Source organism: Antechinus flavipes, chromosome 4, assembly GCF_016432865.1.
Source record: "Antechinus flavipes isolate AdamAnt ecotype Samford, QLD, Australia chromosome 4, AdamAnt_v2, whole genome shotgun sequence".
In the NCBI taxonomy this organism is placed as follows: Eukaryota; Metazoa; Chordata; class Mammalia; order Dasyuromorphia; family Dasyuridae; genus Antechinus; species Antechinus flavipes.
Window position 1 is genome coordinate 29,073,285 of NC_067401.1, and position 20,460 is coordinate 29,093,744.

The 20,460-nt window shown below is 37.1% G+C and overlaps 1 protein-coding gene across 4 annotated transcripts in view; it reads left to right on the forward strand.

Annotated features, from left to right (window-relative positions):
* The window catches only part of SSH2 (slingshot protein phosphatase 2), a 228,519-nt gene that overhangs the window by 93,406 nt on the left and 114,653 nt on the right, over positions 1 to 20,460 (forward strand). For all 4 annotated transcript variants that reach the window (XM_051992246.1, XM_051992247.1, XM_051992248.1 and 1 more), the window contains one exon: positions 9,516 to 9,559. In XM_051992246.1, the coding sequence (XP_051848206.1) occupies positions 9,516 to 9,559 (44 nt within the window). The remainder of the gene's footprint in view (positions 1 to 9,515; positions 9,560 to 20,460) is intronic.

A 20,460-nucleotide genomic window follows, 5' to 3' on the forward strand; every position in this document is an offset into this window, starting at 1 on the left:
GGGTTGGTGGAGAGAGGATGGGGACATAATCTCATCTAAGGAACCATAGAATTCTGATGGGCATATTTATGTGCTGATAACCTTTATGCTTGGGAAGAATTTATTTTTTTCTTTCCTGTTTCCTGTTTCCCTCGTGCCCAGGAATATGCCTCCGTGTAAGTGGAACATGTTTTCTAATTATGAGTTGGTAAATTGTCAAGGTTAATAGGGATTATTTTTGCAATTAAAATCTTCATTGAAAATTGCACTGTCATCATTAGTGATCCTTTACCACTAATTAAAAAAAAAAATCATTTAAGACGGTAAAATCAACTAGCCAAGCATTTACTAGACACCAGCGGTGTGCCAAGCAGTGTGCTAAATTCTCTGATTATAATATGACAGAAATGAAATAATCCCTGCTTTCAGGAAGTTTGAATTATATTAAAGAAAGCAACATATACACATATAAGTAGATACAATGATACAATGTACATATTACCTATATTCTACACATGCTCGAATACACAGTATATGAAAGATGACTTCTGTGAGAGTTGGGGGCCTTGGAGGGGAAACACTAGTGCTAAGGAAATTAGGAAAGGCTTTGTGTAAGAGATATGAGGAAAGCTATGGATATTTTAAGATTCAGAAGCAAGGAAATAGTGCTTATCAAGGCAGGGGCCATGAAGGCAGGGGAAAGAATATTCTATACTGAAAATAGCCAATGTAGTGTGCAAAATTGTCCAGACTATAGAATTTATGGAAGGGAGTGAAAGTTGTAGTTTGTGAAGGGCAGAAAATGTCAGATGGAGGCCCAAGGGAGCCATTGCAGCTTTTTGAGCAAGGATTTGGCTTGGTCAGATCTGTTTTAACAATATTACTTTGGAAATTGTGTGCCTGAGAATTGAAGCCATTCAGGAAATTCTATGAGTTGAAGTTCTGAACTAGTTTGACAAAGACTTAAGAAATGTCTTCAATGTCTGAATATTTTAGATTTTAAATGTAATTTACTAAGTTAAGAATGGGATGATAGTCTGGTTCAAACCTTAGATTTCCCCTTTATTTTGTTATCTGGGTATTTCTGACTTTGATGCTCTGAATAATTTCCTAAGTATTAGGTGGTGGTGGTGGTTTTTTTTTTTTTGTTTGTTTTTTGTTTTTTTAACACACTGAAAAACCAGCAACAAAAGACTGAATAAGTATAATCTTTTTTTTTTTTTTTTTTTAATAATCTCTTGTTTACAAATAAGTTCTGTTAAGGCCTAGTTAAAGTGACTTGCCTTAGACAAGGCATGAGAGGTAAATTGAGGGATCGAGACCTGGAAATCTGGAAATCCATTCTTTTCTTCAAACTCTCTTAGTACACTCCCATCTCTTTCTTATATTGCACCATTGTTGCTCAAATGAAATGCAAGCTTAATTTTAAAATTATGTACTGCAGTCCCCTAGGGAAAGAGGGCTTGGAAGGGGGTGGAAGAGGTTGCAGATTTGAGCTGTCTCCATGTGTTGCTGCAGCAGGATATTGTTAGGAGATGCTGTGTAAAGGAAGGAAAAGAAGGATAATTAAAACAATCCTCTGCCAGCAGAATTCTTTCAGTTGTTGATAATCTTCAGATTTATTATTTGCATCTCCTTTAAAACATTGGTCACATGACAAGTCTCCCACTTTCTTATACAGAAGTTTGATAAAAGAATGGGATCACTGGCAATTTTGGCAAGTTTCTTTTTGGACTCTGGACATGTGTTCTTAAATTTTTAATTTATTCTCAGAACTGATGGCTATTTTACATCCGTCCACCTCTCCCATTCCTACCTCTTGAGGATGAAGTAAAGAGTTTGGTCAAATGTGGATTTCCTTTCTTTAGAAAAATGTTTGATGGTCAAGAGGCCTAAAAATAATTTCAAATAGAATTCATTGGAAACAAAGATTGAAAGTATTAGCACCTTTAATTGGTGCTTATTTGAGGAAGGTGACACCCCATAGAGAACTGAGCTTTGAACCCCACCTACAGCTGTTTGGTTCCCATTCCATTTTGTAAGCCTAAGGAACATAAAAATACATAGTTCATTCAAGACAATTCTTAGCATTTCTATCTTGCTTGCTCACCTGATTTTGATGGATGGCTTTTCTTAGATTATTGCATAAGTGACATTTGATTGCAGCAGTTATGAAGATAGGTGTCAAAGCATTGCCCCTTTCATCAGGGTTTAATCAGAATTCTGTTGAGCAACTTTAGAAAATGATGCCTGTGGGAGAGAATCAGGGTGTGGCTGTGTGTGGATTTATTGTGTGTGTGTGTGTGTGTGTGTGTGCGCGCGCGCCCATCTGAGAACAAATGTAGTTTTTATTTTCAGTAACCAACTGTAGCAGACTGTAATCCATATGTAGAAAATAATTAGGACTAAAGCATAAATAGAAAATAATAAATTCTATCCAAAGGGTCTTTGCCATGCTAGCTGCCTCTTTTTAAAAATTTGCACTTCAGATGTTTCACTTTCTAAACTAAACTAAGGCGTTCTCCAGCCTAGACACACGGCATGAGAAGATTGCAATTTTATTAACGGGAAAGGAAACAAAAACAAATAAAAACAAAACTCCAAACCTGACCTTTAAGCATTTTAAGACTTGCAGAGCAGTTTACAGGCATCATCTAGGTAAGCCTCAGAACAGCCCTGAGAAGTATAAGTATTTTCTTCACTTTCCAGAACAAGAAATTGAGGTTCCCAGCCGTTCAGTGACTTTTAAGTCTCATCGTGCCAGTAAGGAAAGAAATCTAAATTGGAAGGCCGTTTCTTTTCTTCTCTCCCAGGGCTTCCCTTTCTAGGATGAGTCTATTGGCCCTAGGTCAAAGGGACACTTTGCCATATTCTAGCTTCAAGAATTAAAAAAGGCGCGTTCTCGTTCCTCATCTTTACGTCCCGGCACTCGCTCATGTTGGGTCCGGTTCGAGGAGCTTTAAAAGACTTGGTCGCCGCTCGTGGGCTGCGAGAAGGGCTCAGTTTCTCCGCCCCTACCTGCCTGACCCCAGCTGTCTGAAAGGAGGGGGCGGCAATGTGGAGCCTCGTTATGGCCGGTGACGTCGAGCCTCGGAGGCCTGGTTTGCCCGGGGCACGTGGTCTGGATGCCTGGCTGGGCTTTGAGCAGGGTGGATGTACAGAGATGGGCGGGGAGCCCTGACTGATGTTTCCGGTAGCGATGGTTTTCCTTGGCATTCTAGGTACTTGCACAGCATCATGCAGAATGCTTGTGTTGCGGCTGGTTCCCCGCTAGACGACAGCCTCCGTCTACACGGTCACATAATAGTATATACATATTATATTATATTATGTATTATCATTTACATATATGTACATATATAAGAGGTCTCTCTTATAGCAGTTAAAGCAGCCTGTTAAAGAGCCTGACCTAGACGGAAAACAGCTGACATTGTCCTTAGAAAAACATGAGCTATTTAAAAAAATGCCTCGTGATGTAACTTGATGGATAGCCGGAGCTTGGCGCTCAGGTGAGCTGCTTCCTCCAATCAGACATTTATTGTGGAAGCTTTGGCTGATCTGCCCCCTAGTGGCGCGCTCATATTAGGAGCATTGAAGTAGCTCCGATACTTTATTGATTTTTCAGAACTTGGGGTTTTGGAATGGGTCTGTCCGTTTGTTTTTGATGGCTTTAGCACGATTGCTCGTAATTGTTATTTTCTATTTGTCTGTTTGTCCCGGGTTTGTGCCTGGCCCAAACCCCAGCATTGGGTTCCTCCAAAATGAATTATATCCACATCTGCCAATGCCAAAAGGCAGAGAGCAGAATATGGATTGGGCTCGATACATTTATTATTAACGCGTTATCTAATTTCTGTCATGTTCTCCCTGAAGAAAAGGCAAGAAGAGGTACTTCCTTCATTCTTCCTTAATTGTTCTCTACTCCACTCCTCACCTTAAACATCTCTCCTTGGCCATCTGAGACAGCACCCCTTCAGGGTAAATACAGTTTATTTTTTCAATAATCAACTATAGTAGGCTGTATATAAACCATATGTAGAAAATAGCACAGGCAGATAACGTATTGGGAAGCTGACAGATCTAATCTAAATCCCTTCTGATTCCTAAAGAACCATCTATCCAGAAGACTTAGTTTTGGGGGTCAATCAGGATCATTGTATTTTGCCTAGGCTTCCTAGAGTGAGAATGAGTAAGAAACAAGAGATCTCTATAAAAATCTAATTCAGACATTTATATTTTGAATTTTAATTTCCCAGGAACATGACGCTAGTTCATAGGCAGAATTTTATGGTTTTCAAAATACTTTCCTTTCAACAACTCTTTGAGCTTGGGTAATGGAAGGATTATTTTCATCTCTATTTTTAAAATAAGAACCCAAGATTCCAAGACATAATAACAAAACTAATGTGCTTGTTGTGAATTTGAATTCAGAATTTCAAATCCAGCACCTATCCACTAGCTTCTATTTATAACTTAGTTTTAATGAAGTTTAATGCTCTTGTAGTATTGATTCATCAAAGACCGAATTTTCTCACAGGTGTACAAAGAATGTCCAAATTCCCCTTAGCAATACTGTCTACCAGTAGACACATGTCTTAATATACTGACTTTTTAAAAAAATCATCTTGTCATTCAGTCTCCTTCCTTTCCAGTATATAAATGATTTTTATGAAACTTAAGGAGATATAAAGATTGATTTAAGGTCACTTGGTTCAGTTTGTGATTGTAAATAATCACTTAGTTTGTCAGTTTTCCACATTTGTTCTTAGGTCTCAGTTTTCCAAATAATTCTTTCTTTTATAGCTTTAGTTGGTTTTTGTACAACTTCTTTGGTGTTTATGTAATTAAAATATGGTATTTTACTATTTTTTTATGTATTAGTATACTAAATGTTAAAAAACTTTTGCTGGTAACCAAGGGATAATGCATTGGCTCAGTCTACATTTGTCTGTGACTTATGGTTTGATTCCTTTCCTTGGTGGTAAGTTGAAATTGTTGATATCGATACCTTGTCATTAAACCAAGACAGATTAGGAGGAGAGCTAGACTAGAACAAGTAGATAAGAGATTAGTTGGGCCAGTGAGGTGTGGTAAATAGGCAAAAGGCCACAACTGGGGAACCTGTTTGTCATAGTGGCACTTACTTAAAGGCTGCTGAGATAATAGGATGGCTTTGAGTTGGAAGAGAACAGAATTTCAGTCCCACCCCAAATATTACTGTGTGTTCTTAGGCAAGTGCTTTAACTACTCAAAAGTCTCAATTTTCTATCTACAAAATTAATATAATAATAATAATACCTTCCCCCAGAGTTGTTATGAGGGTCAAGTGAGATGATGTGTATAAATGCAGTTAATAAACTTTATGATACTATATAAAGTTTATGAGAGGTTGCAGATATTCTGAATCTATAGTATATAATATAAGGCAGAAAAGTCAGAATTCAAGATTATACATCAGAATAGAGGAAACAATGTTTTTGAAGATAGGAATAAACAGTGGGACAATTGTCTGATTATCTCATAAATTATCATGGATGCATTGTTGTTAGTCTTTTATTCTCTGGGAGACCAGTGACATCATGAGAGTGATGTCTTGACTTGCTTGTGAATTGGATTTAAGTGAGATAGAACTGAGCAGTCATCAGCCTCACTCTTTCAAAGCCATTAAAGTCAAATAGTAAGGTATAAGTCTTGGTAACTGGTGATGGCCCAGGATTCAGTGGGGGACCTTGGCCTTTCAGTTAGTATGCCTGTAAAGGGCTCTGTGATAGTTATTATATGTTCATCAGTTTGGACATTAATGGATAGCATACATACATTGCAGAATGTGAAATCAAAGACCCATGAGAAGAGACATGCAAGTATCTTTGAGCTTGCATTTATCAAGCTTCCAGTAGCAGGATTGTGATCACATTTTCTTCTGTGCCCTATACTGACTGTGCTGCCTTTTAGATAAATTATTTTGGGTTCTTTGAAGACAAAACTGTTGAAATTTTCATCAAGCTAGTTGGCCATACACTGAGGAAATAGATCACTGGCCATAACATTTCTTTATATTCATTTTACATCTTTTCAAAGAAAGACTTTTTTTCCAAAGTGTTTATAATGACATTGCTCCCAAAATAAATGCTTTGCCAAATTTTCCAGAACTTTGTAATGGTGGCTTCCCTGGTCCCTTTTAAAATATATGCAAAGAAACTAATTTATGGTGTTCAGAGCCTCCCTCTCCTCAGACAGATCCAGAGTTTGAAACAACCTTTTTTTTTCATGTGAGTTTTTACAGTGATCTGAAGATCACATATGATCTTAGGTTTTATTTCCAGGGATGTTGTCCTAAAAGTTCTGGGGCAAGGTTACATTTTTCATTGTTGCTTTATCTTTCTTATCAAAGCAAATCCTGCTATGAGCCCATTTTTCTCCCTGAGTTTCACAAGTTTCCTTAGAAATATAAATATATTGGTACCTAAATCTTTGGTTTAAATCTGCTCCAAAGAACTGCAGTAACAGAATGAGCTAAATCCTACATGTAGGCCATGTGTGTGTCTTAGAGTGTCTTTGCTGACATATACAAAGTTAGCAAGCTCTTAGGGACCTTATGATCATCCTCATGCCATGGAAATGGAAAATGACTAAAAACTCTTAACTGAAACTTTATAGAGTTAAGCTTGTCTTCATTCCCACATGTAGGGACTTTTGACCATAGCTACAGCATCTTTAACCATTGCTCTTTACGCAAAGGCTAAGAAACTTGTGCTTCCCCAGGCTTCCATTTCAGTCTTTCCTTAGCTAGCACCTACTCCTGAGCAACCAAAGCTACAAGTGGTGACCTTGGACCCCAGTTAGGTGAGAAGATAGAGCAAGAAAAGGGAACTAGGTGAGAGAGTGCCAGATTAGCATGGGCACCATGAGCATTTCAATATAGTCAGATAGTGGGCTTCTTAAAGTGGCAGTAAAAAATAAGTCTGGAAACATTCATTTTAAAGCTTTGTGATCTAGGCCCCAAATGCTGCCAACACTAGAACTATATTCTGCTCTATGATGAGTGAAGAGCTTCACTCTTCAAATTCAATTGAAATTCAAATAAAGAGGAAACTTTTTTTTTTTTTTTTAAGCACTGGCTGTATGCAGAGAGAGCACTGTTTTAAGGACCAGGGCCATTATAAAGGTCAGACAATGATGATAGTAGGAATTAGTGCTTTAAAATTTGTGGGCTGCTAATCTGGATTCTCAGTCTTGTAGAGTTCAAATCAAGGCATGGAATACTTATGCACACATTTCTATATGATAAAGAAATGCCTAAGAGACATAGAAACAAAATGTGATATATAGTCTTTTTGGCCTTCCAAGCATAAGTCTTATCTGTTTTGTCCCTTCCACTTGGCTCTTTGCTTTTTCCTATCACAGACATATTCAAAGTTTATTTGCAATTTGATGGATCAAAACAGTAATTAATTGCTGTCTGGCATCTGGCCTTCAGCCAGATCTTTGCTTCATGAGAGCAATCCCACCACAAAACATTTCTTCGTTGGTCATTAGGATTTGGAGTGTTCAGGCCATGTTGGCTGTTTTTTCTTTAAAGTCACTGAATACCCAGTTACCTGACAAAGTGGGTGGTTACACATCAGTTGTCTGCACTTGTCAGGTGTGGTTGGTATGTGAAATTGGCGGCTGGAGGCCAAATGCCTTAAGCTATTACCTTAGAAATCCAGAGAACTGCACCACCTGATGTCTACCTTCATTGAGTAAGCATTGTTGTTTCTCTGAGATTTGTCAGAAGAAAACCTAACTGGCAATTTTTTTTTTTCATTGTCCCTACTCAGGGCCAGCTCTTTTGTATCTTTCAGTAGTCTGTATCCAAAATAAATTGGCTCTGAAGGCACTTAATCCATTTCCTTGGCTGGACATTCTAACACCTCATCTGAGAATAGATTTTTGGGATCCTGTGTAGGAAAAACTTAACTGATAATTTCTTTGCCTGTCTTTATATCAGAGGAAGTTTTACCTCCCTTAATACCACTGTAAAACATAGGAGGTGCAAGAAAATGAAAGAAAAAAGTCCTTTGACACCCAGTGGGTTGGGATCAGGAATGAGAAATATCAGGTTCTTGGTTCAAAGGGTGCCAAGGCAAAGTTATTTGTGCCACTCAGTGGCACAGCCTTCCATCGCTACTTTCTACTCCCCACATTTTAAAAAATCACAGTTCTGTTTTCAGGGCACATTCGTCCAACAATTTCAAATAAAATGATTTAATATTCTTTTGGCCTGTTTATCTTAAGATGGAGGGGTGAAGTGGAGAGGGTGAGAGACCTTCAAAATTTGAGATTTTTTAACTACTTATAACCTATAATGCAACATTATTTGTTACTGGCAATTCCAAGAAGTAATTTTTGATCATTATAGTTCCCTTGGATAGAAAAACCTGACATTTCTATTTTATTTTCTTTCTTGCAAACTCTTTAAATTCTGTTAGTGGCTCTGGAATTATTTTCCATTTATCAGTGCCCTTTTCAGCTCCTATAAATACTGATTTAAGTTTGTAAAATGTTCACTGTGGACTAACGAACTAATGAGAAGTGACTTTCTCTGCTTAGGCTTCATTCCTCTCTGGGAGTGGGATCTTTCTGGTATCCTTCTTTCCATGGGAGGAGACAGACAAGATCATTCCTGTTCTCTACTCAGGTATTGCCTGCAGACAATAATGAAAATAGCGTGGGAATGAATGTGATAGAACTGGCCTCAGTGATCCATGAGAGGGGGAGGAAGGCTAGAAAAACGCTCTGGCATGGTTCCAGAAACGAAATGTCCATGGTTCATTGATAGACAACATACAGGATGTCTGAAGTTCTTTTTTTCCTATTCCTTACTTGTGTTCTTACGTAGTCTGCCCCTCCAGCACAAGGTATGACAGGAACATATTTAATAGGAGGAATCCTGCATTGTTACCATTAAACTGATAATCTGTATTTATTAGGCCTTTTCCCATGTTTCCTCGTTTTTCTATAAGAAATCTGTATAGGATCTTAACATATAATTACCTCAGCTTGACCTGGGAAATGTAGGTGGGGGAAAGTTGGAACACTTCTCTGAGCGGCCCTACCATGATGTATCTTTCAGTGTGTTTGAAAAAGACAAGAAGTGCTCATGAAGATGTAGCCCTGCTGAAAATCCACCTGGACACACTTATCTATTTTACACCTAATGCAACATGACATTTGCCTTTGGATTTAATCCTTGAGGTTTTTTTTTGGTCTTGTGACTGTCAAATTTATTTGTGGATTGTTGATGGAATTTTCCTTCCAAAATCAGTCCAAGTACTAGGGTTCTCCCTCTGGGCAGGTTAAAATCAGGTTTCCTGGAGCCAGAGAGCTACACCGAGGCAAGTATACAGATTCTATCCTAATGCCAAATGCCTGGTAGCAAATCAAAGATTCTCCCATTGTAAAGCCGGCAAACTTGCATCATAGAGATTCTGTTGATAAAGATTTTAGGATTTGTAATTGTTTTGTTTTGTTTTTTTTCTTTCCTGTCCATACAGGAGGCAGACAGTGGGGAGGAGGAATGCCGGTCCCAGCCCAGAAGGTAAGTATGTTCATTACATTTTCTAGCATAATGAAGAATGAGTTTCCATAGAAACCAATTTTCTTTCCTTTTCACTTGCCTTTCTAGTTCTCCTTTAGTCTTAATTGCTTAGGTTAGCTTGGCTTTACAAAAGAGGAATATCCATAATCACTGCTTCAATGGACTTGGTAAAATGGCATTCTTTAAAAAGGCTGATAACTAAGGCCAATAAGGAAAAAAGACATATTTCTGAATCAAGTATATACACATTGGGAGCAAGCCACAAACAACCAAGGAAAAGTTTGCCTCTTTGCCATCTCTGAGTCCAAAGGCAGTTTGTTAACTTCTAAAGTATAATTAAATTTCTCTAAATCTCAGGAAATCCCAGTTTGCATTTGGAGCCCTTTGGGTAGGACTTTTGCTTAAAGTAACTGGTACCTAGCAATAATAATTACAAATGTGATATTATTAATTTTCAGTATCTTTATTAGAACTAAGAACAGTCAAGAAAACCTAGAGTACAATTTGTTTCTGTAGGATTACTAGTCTAGAGGGGGGAAGAGGGAGAGAATCACTGAAAAAGCCTTGGATAATTAAAAAAAAGAAAATCCTTTGTACTTCTGTGGAAAAGTATCTTCTAGATCAGTAGTAGAGACTGTGGAATGAGCCCAGGGAGTATATGATCCCTTGGAAGGTGGGATAATGAAGGTGGGAGCACATTCAAGAGTGTGCTCAGGAAAGCAGGTTGTAAATGTTTAGTGTGAGCATTTACAACATTTATAACAAAAGCAGCAAATTACAGAAATCAGAGCTCAATATATTGTTCACTCTACTCTTCCTTCTTCTCCCAACTAATTGTGGGTTTGGCCTGCCCCATACAACTCCCCCTCCCCTTTTAGAATCCCTCTACTTTTTCCTGTCCTACAGCTGATTTCCTCTGTGGCTGCCCCAGTCATGGGCCCCTGGGAGGTTATAATGAAGCTCCTCTCACTCCTGTGTCCCCATGGCCTTATCAGGCCTTATTAGGTCTCTGCATTCCAGGGTGGAGGCCAGTAAGGAAGTATGCACCCCCTCCTCACTTCCCCCCAACTTTTCCAATTTCTGGGAGAGAGAGTAGCACAGGATCAGCAGATGTGGGTGGTTGCTAATATATTATCTTTTTCCCCTGCATCCATCTCTCTCCGGAACTTTGTTATTTCTGTTGGAGTTATGCCACCTTTCTTCCAAACACTCAGGTATGCAAGCTAGGCCTTCCTTAACTTTTTGTTCCTTCATCCTACAAAGCCCAAACACAACATTTCCACCTCCACAGCATCTCTCTCACCCAAGCCCTTCTCTTTATCCAATGTGGCCATCCTCCCAGTGTAAGCCCACCTGGACTATTGTAAGAGTCTCTTCACTGAGCTGCTTCTTTCAAATCTCTTCCCCATTCCAGTCCATCCACTCAGTTGACAAAGTGATTTTCCTGAAGTACACACAAGTTAGACTATCAGTCCTCTCCAGTAGAACCCATTTGACTCTAGGATCAAATATTTTATATTTATTTCATTTTTTAAAATGTCATTTTTTTGCTATAGAAAATTTTCGTAACATAAATAAGTAAATATGCATTATTATGGTTATAGGTCATCAAAAACATGGGAAGAACACTACTCTGTAAGCTTTCTGTGCCTCTCCTTCATATTCTCCAGTACAGACTGACTTGTCACTTAGCTTGGCATCTTTGGACATTTCTTACATAGTGGTTAATGTATCACTTCCCAAATGGGCAGTTTGTTCTTTGGACTTAAGGAATCTGATTAGTTCATCTGTATGTCTAAGGTATAGCCCATCCAAGCTTTTCAAATACATTGATTTTTTTTTTCCCCCTTTCAAGGTTTTTCCCTTTTGTTTTGAGTTTTCTGTCTCAATGATCCATAAGGAAATATGTAAAAATAAAACAAAAGTATGTGTAACTTAAGGAAAACTAAAAATTTTTAAAAAAATACATTGAATTCCCACTCCCCATATAAGATGAGTAGCATGTTTACAAAAATACTTATCAGTTTTAAGATTTTTTTTAAAAAGGCAATAGGAGAATACAGAGAGATGTAGTGACATCTCTGGTTATCTCCTTATTGTCTAAGATGACTCTTCCTCTTTGAGCATCGATCCACCCATCTTACCATATTGATTAGGGAACTCATCATGTTGATGAGAAAATCCCCTGATTGAATCCCATTATACTTCCAATCTGGCTGATTTAACTGAAGGCAAAGAAACTTCTTAGTTGCCAGCTAGATACCCCTTATAACCATATAGTGTGCTCAACATTAATTCTGTGACTTTGATTGCTTCAAAGACTTGAGTGCTAGCTTTCTCCAGGGCTTATTCAGGGTTTCTAGTAAACCAAAATTGAAGTAATAATGTTTGACTAAGCATGTTGGACTCATCTTACCAGCCTTCAGATATAATTAGTTATAGGAATTTCAGTGGCAAGCAGTGAATGTTTCATTACATAAGGAAGTCAATTTTAGGTAATAAAGAAGACATTATATTAAAAAAAAAAAAATCAAATGAAGGTGGCCTAGCTGTACCTGATCTAAAATTATATTATAAAGCAGCAGTCACCAAAACCATTTGGTATTGGCTAAGAAATAGATTAGTTGATCAATTTTAATAAAGTGACACTTATTTCTTAAGTCTTAAATTGAAAGGAATTTTTAAAGAGAAAGTAGTTACTACCTTCATGTGTTCATTTCTTGCAGACTGATCTCTTTGTGCTATTCAAATTCTGGCTGTTTTTTGACTTTTCTCAGAGAATGGAAATCAAATAGGACCAACTGACTGAATTTCAAAGCAAGTGATAGAAAATGACTTACTTTGGTGAATAGATAAATGGCTGAAAACCCTATTATTCATTTACATCTTTCCTGCTTTCCAGTTAATAGCCTATATCCTAGCCTAGGCTGAGATAAGATAGGGTAGAGATAGAGATAAGAATCTTTACCAGGCTATTTTGATGTAAATCTATCTAACCCAAAGACAGAAACCTTTTTTTTTTTAAATAAAAAAGTGAATTATAGCAGGAGATAAAGGCACTGAATTTAGATGGCAAACATTTTAATCATAACAATTTTCTCTCTACATTATATCCTAACTTCAATTTGAGGATTGGGTTTTGAGTATTAGAAAAAGTAGTCTTTTAAAGTTCTTCTTTATGTTCACTTGTTTATTCAATAATGGAATCATAAAGAGATTTTTTTTATTTCACTTTTCCATTTTAGGCAGAATGCCTAAGCCTATCTAAAAGATTCTATAGGAAAGCAGTGTCTTAGTAAAGCAGCGACTGCATAACCTTTTCTGTCATCTTTGTTATGAAGGGTTTTTGTTTTTGTTTGAGAAATGATGGCTCACATTTATGATGGCTTACATATATATATATATATCATATATATCATATATTACATATAACCTTAAGGGTTGTTTTTTTTTTATTAAAAAAAAATTCAGATCTAAATTCTCTTTCTACATTCCCACCTCCCCAAGTTTAGACAGCAAGAAAAACAAAGCCCTAATTACAAACATGTTTAGTCAAGCAAAACAAATTACTACATTGGCCATATTTAAAAATATGTATCAGTACTCTGACTTCATCTGTGAGGAAAGTGGGCAGCTGCATGTTTCATCCTGAGTTGTCTGGAACTGTGGTTGGTCATTGTGTTGATCAGAGTTATATCAGTTCATATAAGTCTTCCTGAAACCGTCCTCTTCATCATTTGTTGTAATACAGTGCATCACATTCATACACCACAACTTAGTCAGCCATTCCCTGCTTGCTAGACAGCCAGCCCCTTAGTTTCCAATTCTTTGCTATCACAATAACTGTTGTAAATATTTTTGTATATATGGGCTTTGACCTTCAGGTTTTCTGGGTACTTTCCTGTAACTTTATGAGGTAAATCATGTAAATATTGTTTTCCCTGTTTTACAGATGAAGATAATGAAGTTGAGGGACAGTAAGTGACTTGTCCCACAGCTGGCAGAACCAAGAATCTGGACCTCAGGCTAGGATGTCATTCTAGTGTCCCTCTGCTGTTGTTTTACACACCCAATCGACTTCTTTGCTGTTTTTATTTAAACCTTCTTATTTGGTCCTTCATGGTCATAGAGTAACTGCTCTTTTCTTATAAAGGCTGTCCTTGTACTGAAAAACACTAATCAACCATTCTCTTCTTCTAACAGGGCTCTTTTAGCTTTTCTTGATTGAACATATTTTTCATCCATTAAAGTTGTGGGCTTTTTCCTAGACCCTATCCAGTCTTCCTTTTAAAAAACATATTGACAATCCTGGCCATGGTACTCTTAAATAAGGAATAAATGCAGATTACTGCTGTCACTAAGACAAGGTCATTGTGAAATGACAGCCCCAGAAGTGCCATGGAGGAGGGACTGGCAGCCTGGTGAGTCATCAGTGGCTTGAGAAGAAAAACTGACCAGAAGCCCCGTTGTGGCCGGGTCCTCCTTAGTCATCCATAAGGTCTCAGCCACTCCGTGAGGGGGCTGGGGAGACCAGAGAAGCAGCTAAGTGTGCAGTGCAGCCTCACGGTGATTGCCCCCAGAACGCTTCTCCACAGCCAGCAGAAGGGCCAGTAGCCGTGACCCCCAGCGTTTAATTGAAAAAACCTTTACACTCGATCAAATGAACAAGGTCCAGCATTGACACTTAGAACCTTGGAAGCCTCCAGAGGGTCAGAGATAGCTGTGCATGGAAGCAGGGGAGCATGAGAACAAGACAGGTGGTCCTGGGCAAGGAGAGATGGGCCAAAACTGGGCTCCAGCTTCTGGACCTGACTGCCCACTACTGCCCACAGCCAACCTGAAGGTTGAAAAAGGCAGGGTCTGATTTGCTGGCCCTGTCCAGAGTAGCCAAGCTGCGGTCTCTTCTGGGACCTGCCAGATGTAACCACTAGGGGGCGCATGGAACAATCCTCTCTCCCCAGCTGGGCAGGGTTGGGGTGGGGGTGCTTTTGGACATTGCTTCCAGGCACCTCTTTGACATACAAAGAAGCGCCCCCCTCCCCTTTTAGGCTATTGTTGCTACCTCCCTGGCAGTGAAGTATTCTTTGTCTCTGAATTGTGCGTTCCTTTTTTTCTCAAATTTGTGTGTGTGGAGTGTTTCCACTTTTTACCATGGTTTTCATTAGGACATAAATACATAACTCTCCAGTCTGGTTTGAAAGGATAATGCAAATAATGTAGACACTGTCAGGAAACGTGGTGTCTTTTTTTAGAGACTAAGTAATTTGGTTCTTTTTTAAGGTACTGTTCTTAGGGGCATCCCCACACTCCTTGGCTTTGCAAAACTACCTCCTGGAAAAGCTCATTCGTTTATTGTGCAAACTAAAAGGCTGATCAAGCCTCCAATGGTACTGCTAAGAATTAGGCTTGACTATATGACTTATAGTGGCGGCCATCCCTATAAAAACCTTCCCTGGAAATGAGAAACTGCCATTGTGGTCCTTTTTTTGTCCTTAATTCCTTTTCCTGAACCAGACCTGATGTTAAGCAAAAATCTCACATTCCTAAATGAAAAGTACAAATGAAAAATGCCCATAGTTAAAGTGGAAATGTAGTCCTTCCTCTTTGCTCAGCATGTTTTTGTTACTATTTCCCATAATTCAGTCGTGTACTTCCTGGAGAAATGGAAGTGGTTAGGGCAGATCACTCCTCCTGCTTGCAGTAGTATTGATTTTCTTGAGATTCAGAGATGTCAGTGGATCTCATGGACACAGGTATTCCTGTCACAGATATAGACTGCAACTGATCTCTACCTGCCAGTCTCTGTGATTCTTTTGTTTTTGTCCTCACGATCTTTAAATGCCTTTAGATTTGATTCTGGTGAAGAGAGAATCACTCGAGTTTATCGAGTAGAAAGGTGCTGTTGCTAGACAGTGCTTTAGGAAAATCTGTATCTTGGCCTTTACTTAAATATTGTATTCTCTACAATTGTGTTGGGAGAAATATTGTCCATAATCAGATGTCACTTATAACACTTTTCCTACTCTTTTCTAATATCCTTATGAAGAATGCCCTTAAAACACATCCAAATAATTCACCTAAGAATCTAAGCTAAATTCTACATATGGGTAACTAGTTATTGATGTTTTCTTGATCATCTTTTCAGGATAATAATACAGTCTTGAAATTTTTTTTCTATATAACTATCTTCCCCTCTTGATCATCAATGAAATTATATGAATCCAATTATAAAATACTTAGCAGAAATAAAGACAGACCTAAATAATTGGAGAAACATTAATTACTCATGAGTTGGTCAAGCCAATATAATAAAAGTGATAGTACAATTTTCATTTACTTATTCAGTGCTGTACTATCCTCCCAAAGGAATATTTTGTAGAGCTAGAAAAAATAGTAACAAAATTTATTTGAAATAACATAAGATCAAGAATCTCAAGGGTAGTGATGAAAAAAAGGGAGAAGGGGGCCTGTCAATACTAATCTGAAACTGTACTATAAAAGCAGTTATCATTAAAACATTAAAATTTGATATTGGTTTAAAAAGAGAATTCAACCACTACATAGAATTCCCAATCCCTCTATTTTTGTCCACCTGCATTTTTGATTTTCTTCACAGGCTAATTGTACACTATTTCAAAGTCAAAATAACTGTTTAGACGTGTATATATATATCATATTTAACTTATACTTTAACATATTTAACATGTATCGGTCAATCTGCCATCTGAGGAAGGAAAGAAAAAGTTGGAACAAAAGGATTTGCAATTGTCAATGCTGAAAAATCACCTCTGCATATATCTTGTAAATAAAAAGCTATAATAATAAAAAGAAAGAATGTATGGAAGAACAAATGGAAAAAGAACAATTAAATAGCATTCCAAAAAATAAATAAAAAGAGAGTTCAGTTAGTGAAACATTATTTCAGACAACACATAAGCATAGTAGCACAGTATATGATAAATCCAAAGACCCAATTACAGGGGGAAGAATTCACCATTGGACAAAAATTGCTGGCAGAAACTAGCTTAGACTAATATCCCACAACCTTACCTGGATAAGCTCCAAATGGATGTCTGACTTCTAGATATAAAAAGTTACATCTTTAAAAAATAAAGACGCAAGAAATGGATTACCTTTCAAATGTATGGATAGGATAAGAATTCACAATCAAACAAGAGATAGAAAGGATAACACAAAATAAAATGGAAAATTTTGATGATAAAAAAATTAAAACTTTTGCACACAAAAAATGCAATGTACTAAAATTAGAAGGGAATAGATAACCAGGAAAAAATCTTTGGCATTAAGTTTCATTGACAATTCTCATACCTAAGATTTATAAGAGATTGATTCCAATTTATAAGACTAAAAGCAATTTCCCAACAGTTGAATGGCCAAAGTATACAAACAAGAAGTTTTCAAAAGAAGGAATTTAAGCTATCAATAATCATATTAAAAAATATTCCAAACCATGAATAATTAGAACCTTAAAGTGGCTTTAATTTTCATTCCCCTATCTTATATCCATCAGAGTAACAAAGATGACAAAAGAAGAGAATGACAAATGTCAGAGGATTTGTATACAAGTACACTGCTTGTGGAGCTATGAATTGTTCTAGCCAGGTTTTAGCAGAAAAGGATCTATGAATATAAATACATTTATAACAAAGACATTTCATGGTAATCAAAAATTTAAAACTTAAGTAAGACAATTCTCCTATCAGGAAATAGCTAAATAAATTGTAGTATTACAAGGTAAATGGAATATTGTACAGTAGGAAATAAAACATGGATAGGGTGGCTTCAGAAGAAAATGAGGCAGCCTTCCAACTGATGCAGATCAAAGTGAACAAATCTAGCTGAATACTTTATACAATGATAAAAGTGCCATTATCTTGTCAGAGAAGGAATAACTTTAGATTTGATTCTGGTGATGAGAGAATCACCATGTAGTAAATGTAATAAGAAACATGCAATTTCTAATACAGCCAAATTTGTTGTGCTGGACTGTGTTTGATTTTTCAGATTTTAAAATTATTAGCTAAATGTGTATATAGAAGAGGAGGGAGATTAATGGCTAGAGATCTTTGAAAGTGTAGCCCCCTATATTCATTTTTCTTTTGGGTATACTTGGTTTTATCCAGCTGTTATTTCCTTTATTTGTCTTCATTGGTGCCACTTCCATTTCTTCTCTAACTACATCTGAAAATATAAAGTTAGAATCCTTGAGGAAAGTTCTCATCATCCTTAATGGTAAAAATAATTTGTTATAAAAAAGCTTTTTGAATACATTTTTCAACATTTATCAGTTTAGGCCTATTTCCCATTTCATCTTTATATTGCCCTTGGGATGTCTGTCTTAATTGGGTTTCTTCCCAAACTTTCCTTAAAGAGTTTTTTCTTTCTAATTCTTTTCTTTGTTTTATGAGGTGATATTCCTCATAAGCTTCCAATATCCTTCTCCATTAGAGTTTATAAATGAGTTCGTATTAAAAACCAGTGTTGCCTTTGGCTGCCATATTTTTCCTTTCGGCAAATTTAGTCAACTGGTTGGTGACTGTGAGGTGCTTTTTTAAGGCATTTATGGCAAGCTATTTATATTGGTTTAACTTCAGTTAGAATTTTTCATTATTGCTATTATCTATGACCTTTCCTCCATTCATTTCCTATTTTTTCAGCATCAGTAACTTGCTTCAATGTGTCAGATGAAAGTTGTTTTAATTGCATTTAATTATCTTTTTTTGTTATCCATCTCCATATGGTAGCTAAAGAACAAATCATTTCTTTAAAAAGGTTTTATTATAAGCGTATAAATCGGAACGATTTTAATATAGAATCTCTGGATTTTTTCTGGCTTCTCTTTTGATGCCCTATTAGTTGTGTATATAGGTAGCTTGCAAGAAATAATTGTATGCATCTTTTTTCTTCATACATCTAAAATATTTTTGAAAGGGAATAATGACTTCTGAAAGATTCCCAATGTGATTAGGAAAAAACTGTTACCAGATTACTGATCTCTTTACTTCACTGTCAACATTGATAACTGAGTCTCTTAAAAATGATGAATAAACCATCTGTAAGGAAATAAATAAATCAAATTAAATAGCATTTTCTAAAATTGACAAGTTGATTACGATTATTATTTTTAGTGAGGATACTTAGGAAGGTTTCATTTGAAATATTTGCCACCCTTCTGTCAGATACCAAGTATACAAGAGAACTAGAGAATAAATGATTTTCTACTTTAAAAAGGTACATTTTATCTCAGAACAGCTATCCTTTACCACATAATAGTTTTTTTAAATGAGCCTTTTAGTTGTAGACTTATACAAATCTTTCTCGTTGGTGTAACAATAGATTGAACCAGATTATTAATTGTCTCACTGGGATGTGATTTTTATGGATAATTCTATGCTATATTGTTAGCCTTCCAGAGTTAGGTCCCACATCTACACAGTTGACATACTCTTCTATAGGAAGCATCAGAATATATAGCATTACAATGTTTAAAAAAAAAAAAAAAAAGCAGGATTCAACATTACATAATTTGAGTTTTGTGCTTGTTCTCCCAGTGATTAGCTTTGGGACCTTGGACAAATCCTTAACTGTGATGGACTTCTGTTTCTTTGGTTATTTGATGAGGATGATAATACTCATTCTGCTTTTCTTACTAGATATCAAAGAGTTTTAGAAGTGAAAGAGACCAGCCAGCAGCCATCTGTTGCAACCAGTATTTGAATAGTATGCTCAGTAAGTGGCTATTTAGCCTCAGAGGGAAGACCTTTATTTAAGGGAAACTGCTTCCTGATAACCTTGCACCTCACTCCTAGATCTTATTCTTCATCCTCCATGACCTTTGGTTCTTTTATTCTTCAATACTCTTCCAGGCCATCATCTCTGTTTTGGCTTTACTTTCCTTCCTTCCCAACTGTGATCTTATAATTAGCCAATTTATTTATAATTATATTGACATTTATCCCTTTATCCCTTTGTTCTGTTACCTCCTATGCCTTACTAAGCCCCAATACTTATTTATCCCCGCCATCTGCCTTTTCTGCTCATTCTTAACTACTTCTCATTGGTGCCAGACTGTCAGCTACTAACATATGATATCTAATCTCAACTGGACCCCATGGTGGCAAGATAATCCTTCTATTCCTTTCCTAATTGATTCTTTATCCTATTTCCCATCTAGGTTATTCTCAGTTTCTTTTGTTCTTGAGCTTGCTGAATCATGCATTGGACACTCATTCCTCCTTTGATTTTTATGACACTGGTCTCTCTGGTTCTCACTTTCTACTTGTGTGGTAACTCCTTAGTTTTTACATTCTTCACCCTATATGTGGGTCCACTTCAGCGTTTGTATCCAGAACTGTCTTTTTTCATTCCAAACTTTACTGTTAGATCAGTTCTCATGAATTCAATGATCATCTCTATACAGATTGTTCTCAATTCTGGTAACCCAACCCTAACCCTGCTTTTCTTTTGAGCTTCAACCCTGCATCACCAACTACATCTTGGTCATTTTAAACTGGATATACCCTAAGCATCTCAACCACAACTATAATCCCTTTCTCCCCAGTCCCTATCCCTTTCTCACTGTGCTATTTCTGGTCAAGACACAAACCATGCCTTCAGTCACTGGGGTTTGCCTCCTCAGAGTCATTCCTTCTCCCTCCACTCTCATGGAATTAGTCACCAAGTCTAGGAATTCTCCCCCATCCCCTACACACACACACACACACACACACACACACACACACACACACACACACACACACACTTACTTGAATCTGGCTCCTTCTCACAAAGTTCTACCATAATCCAGGGCGCCATCATTTCTCACCAGGACTGTTACAGTAGCCTCCCATTTGATCTTCTTTTCTCTGATCTAACTTCTA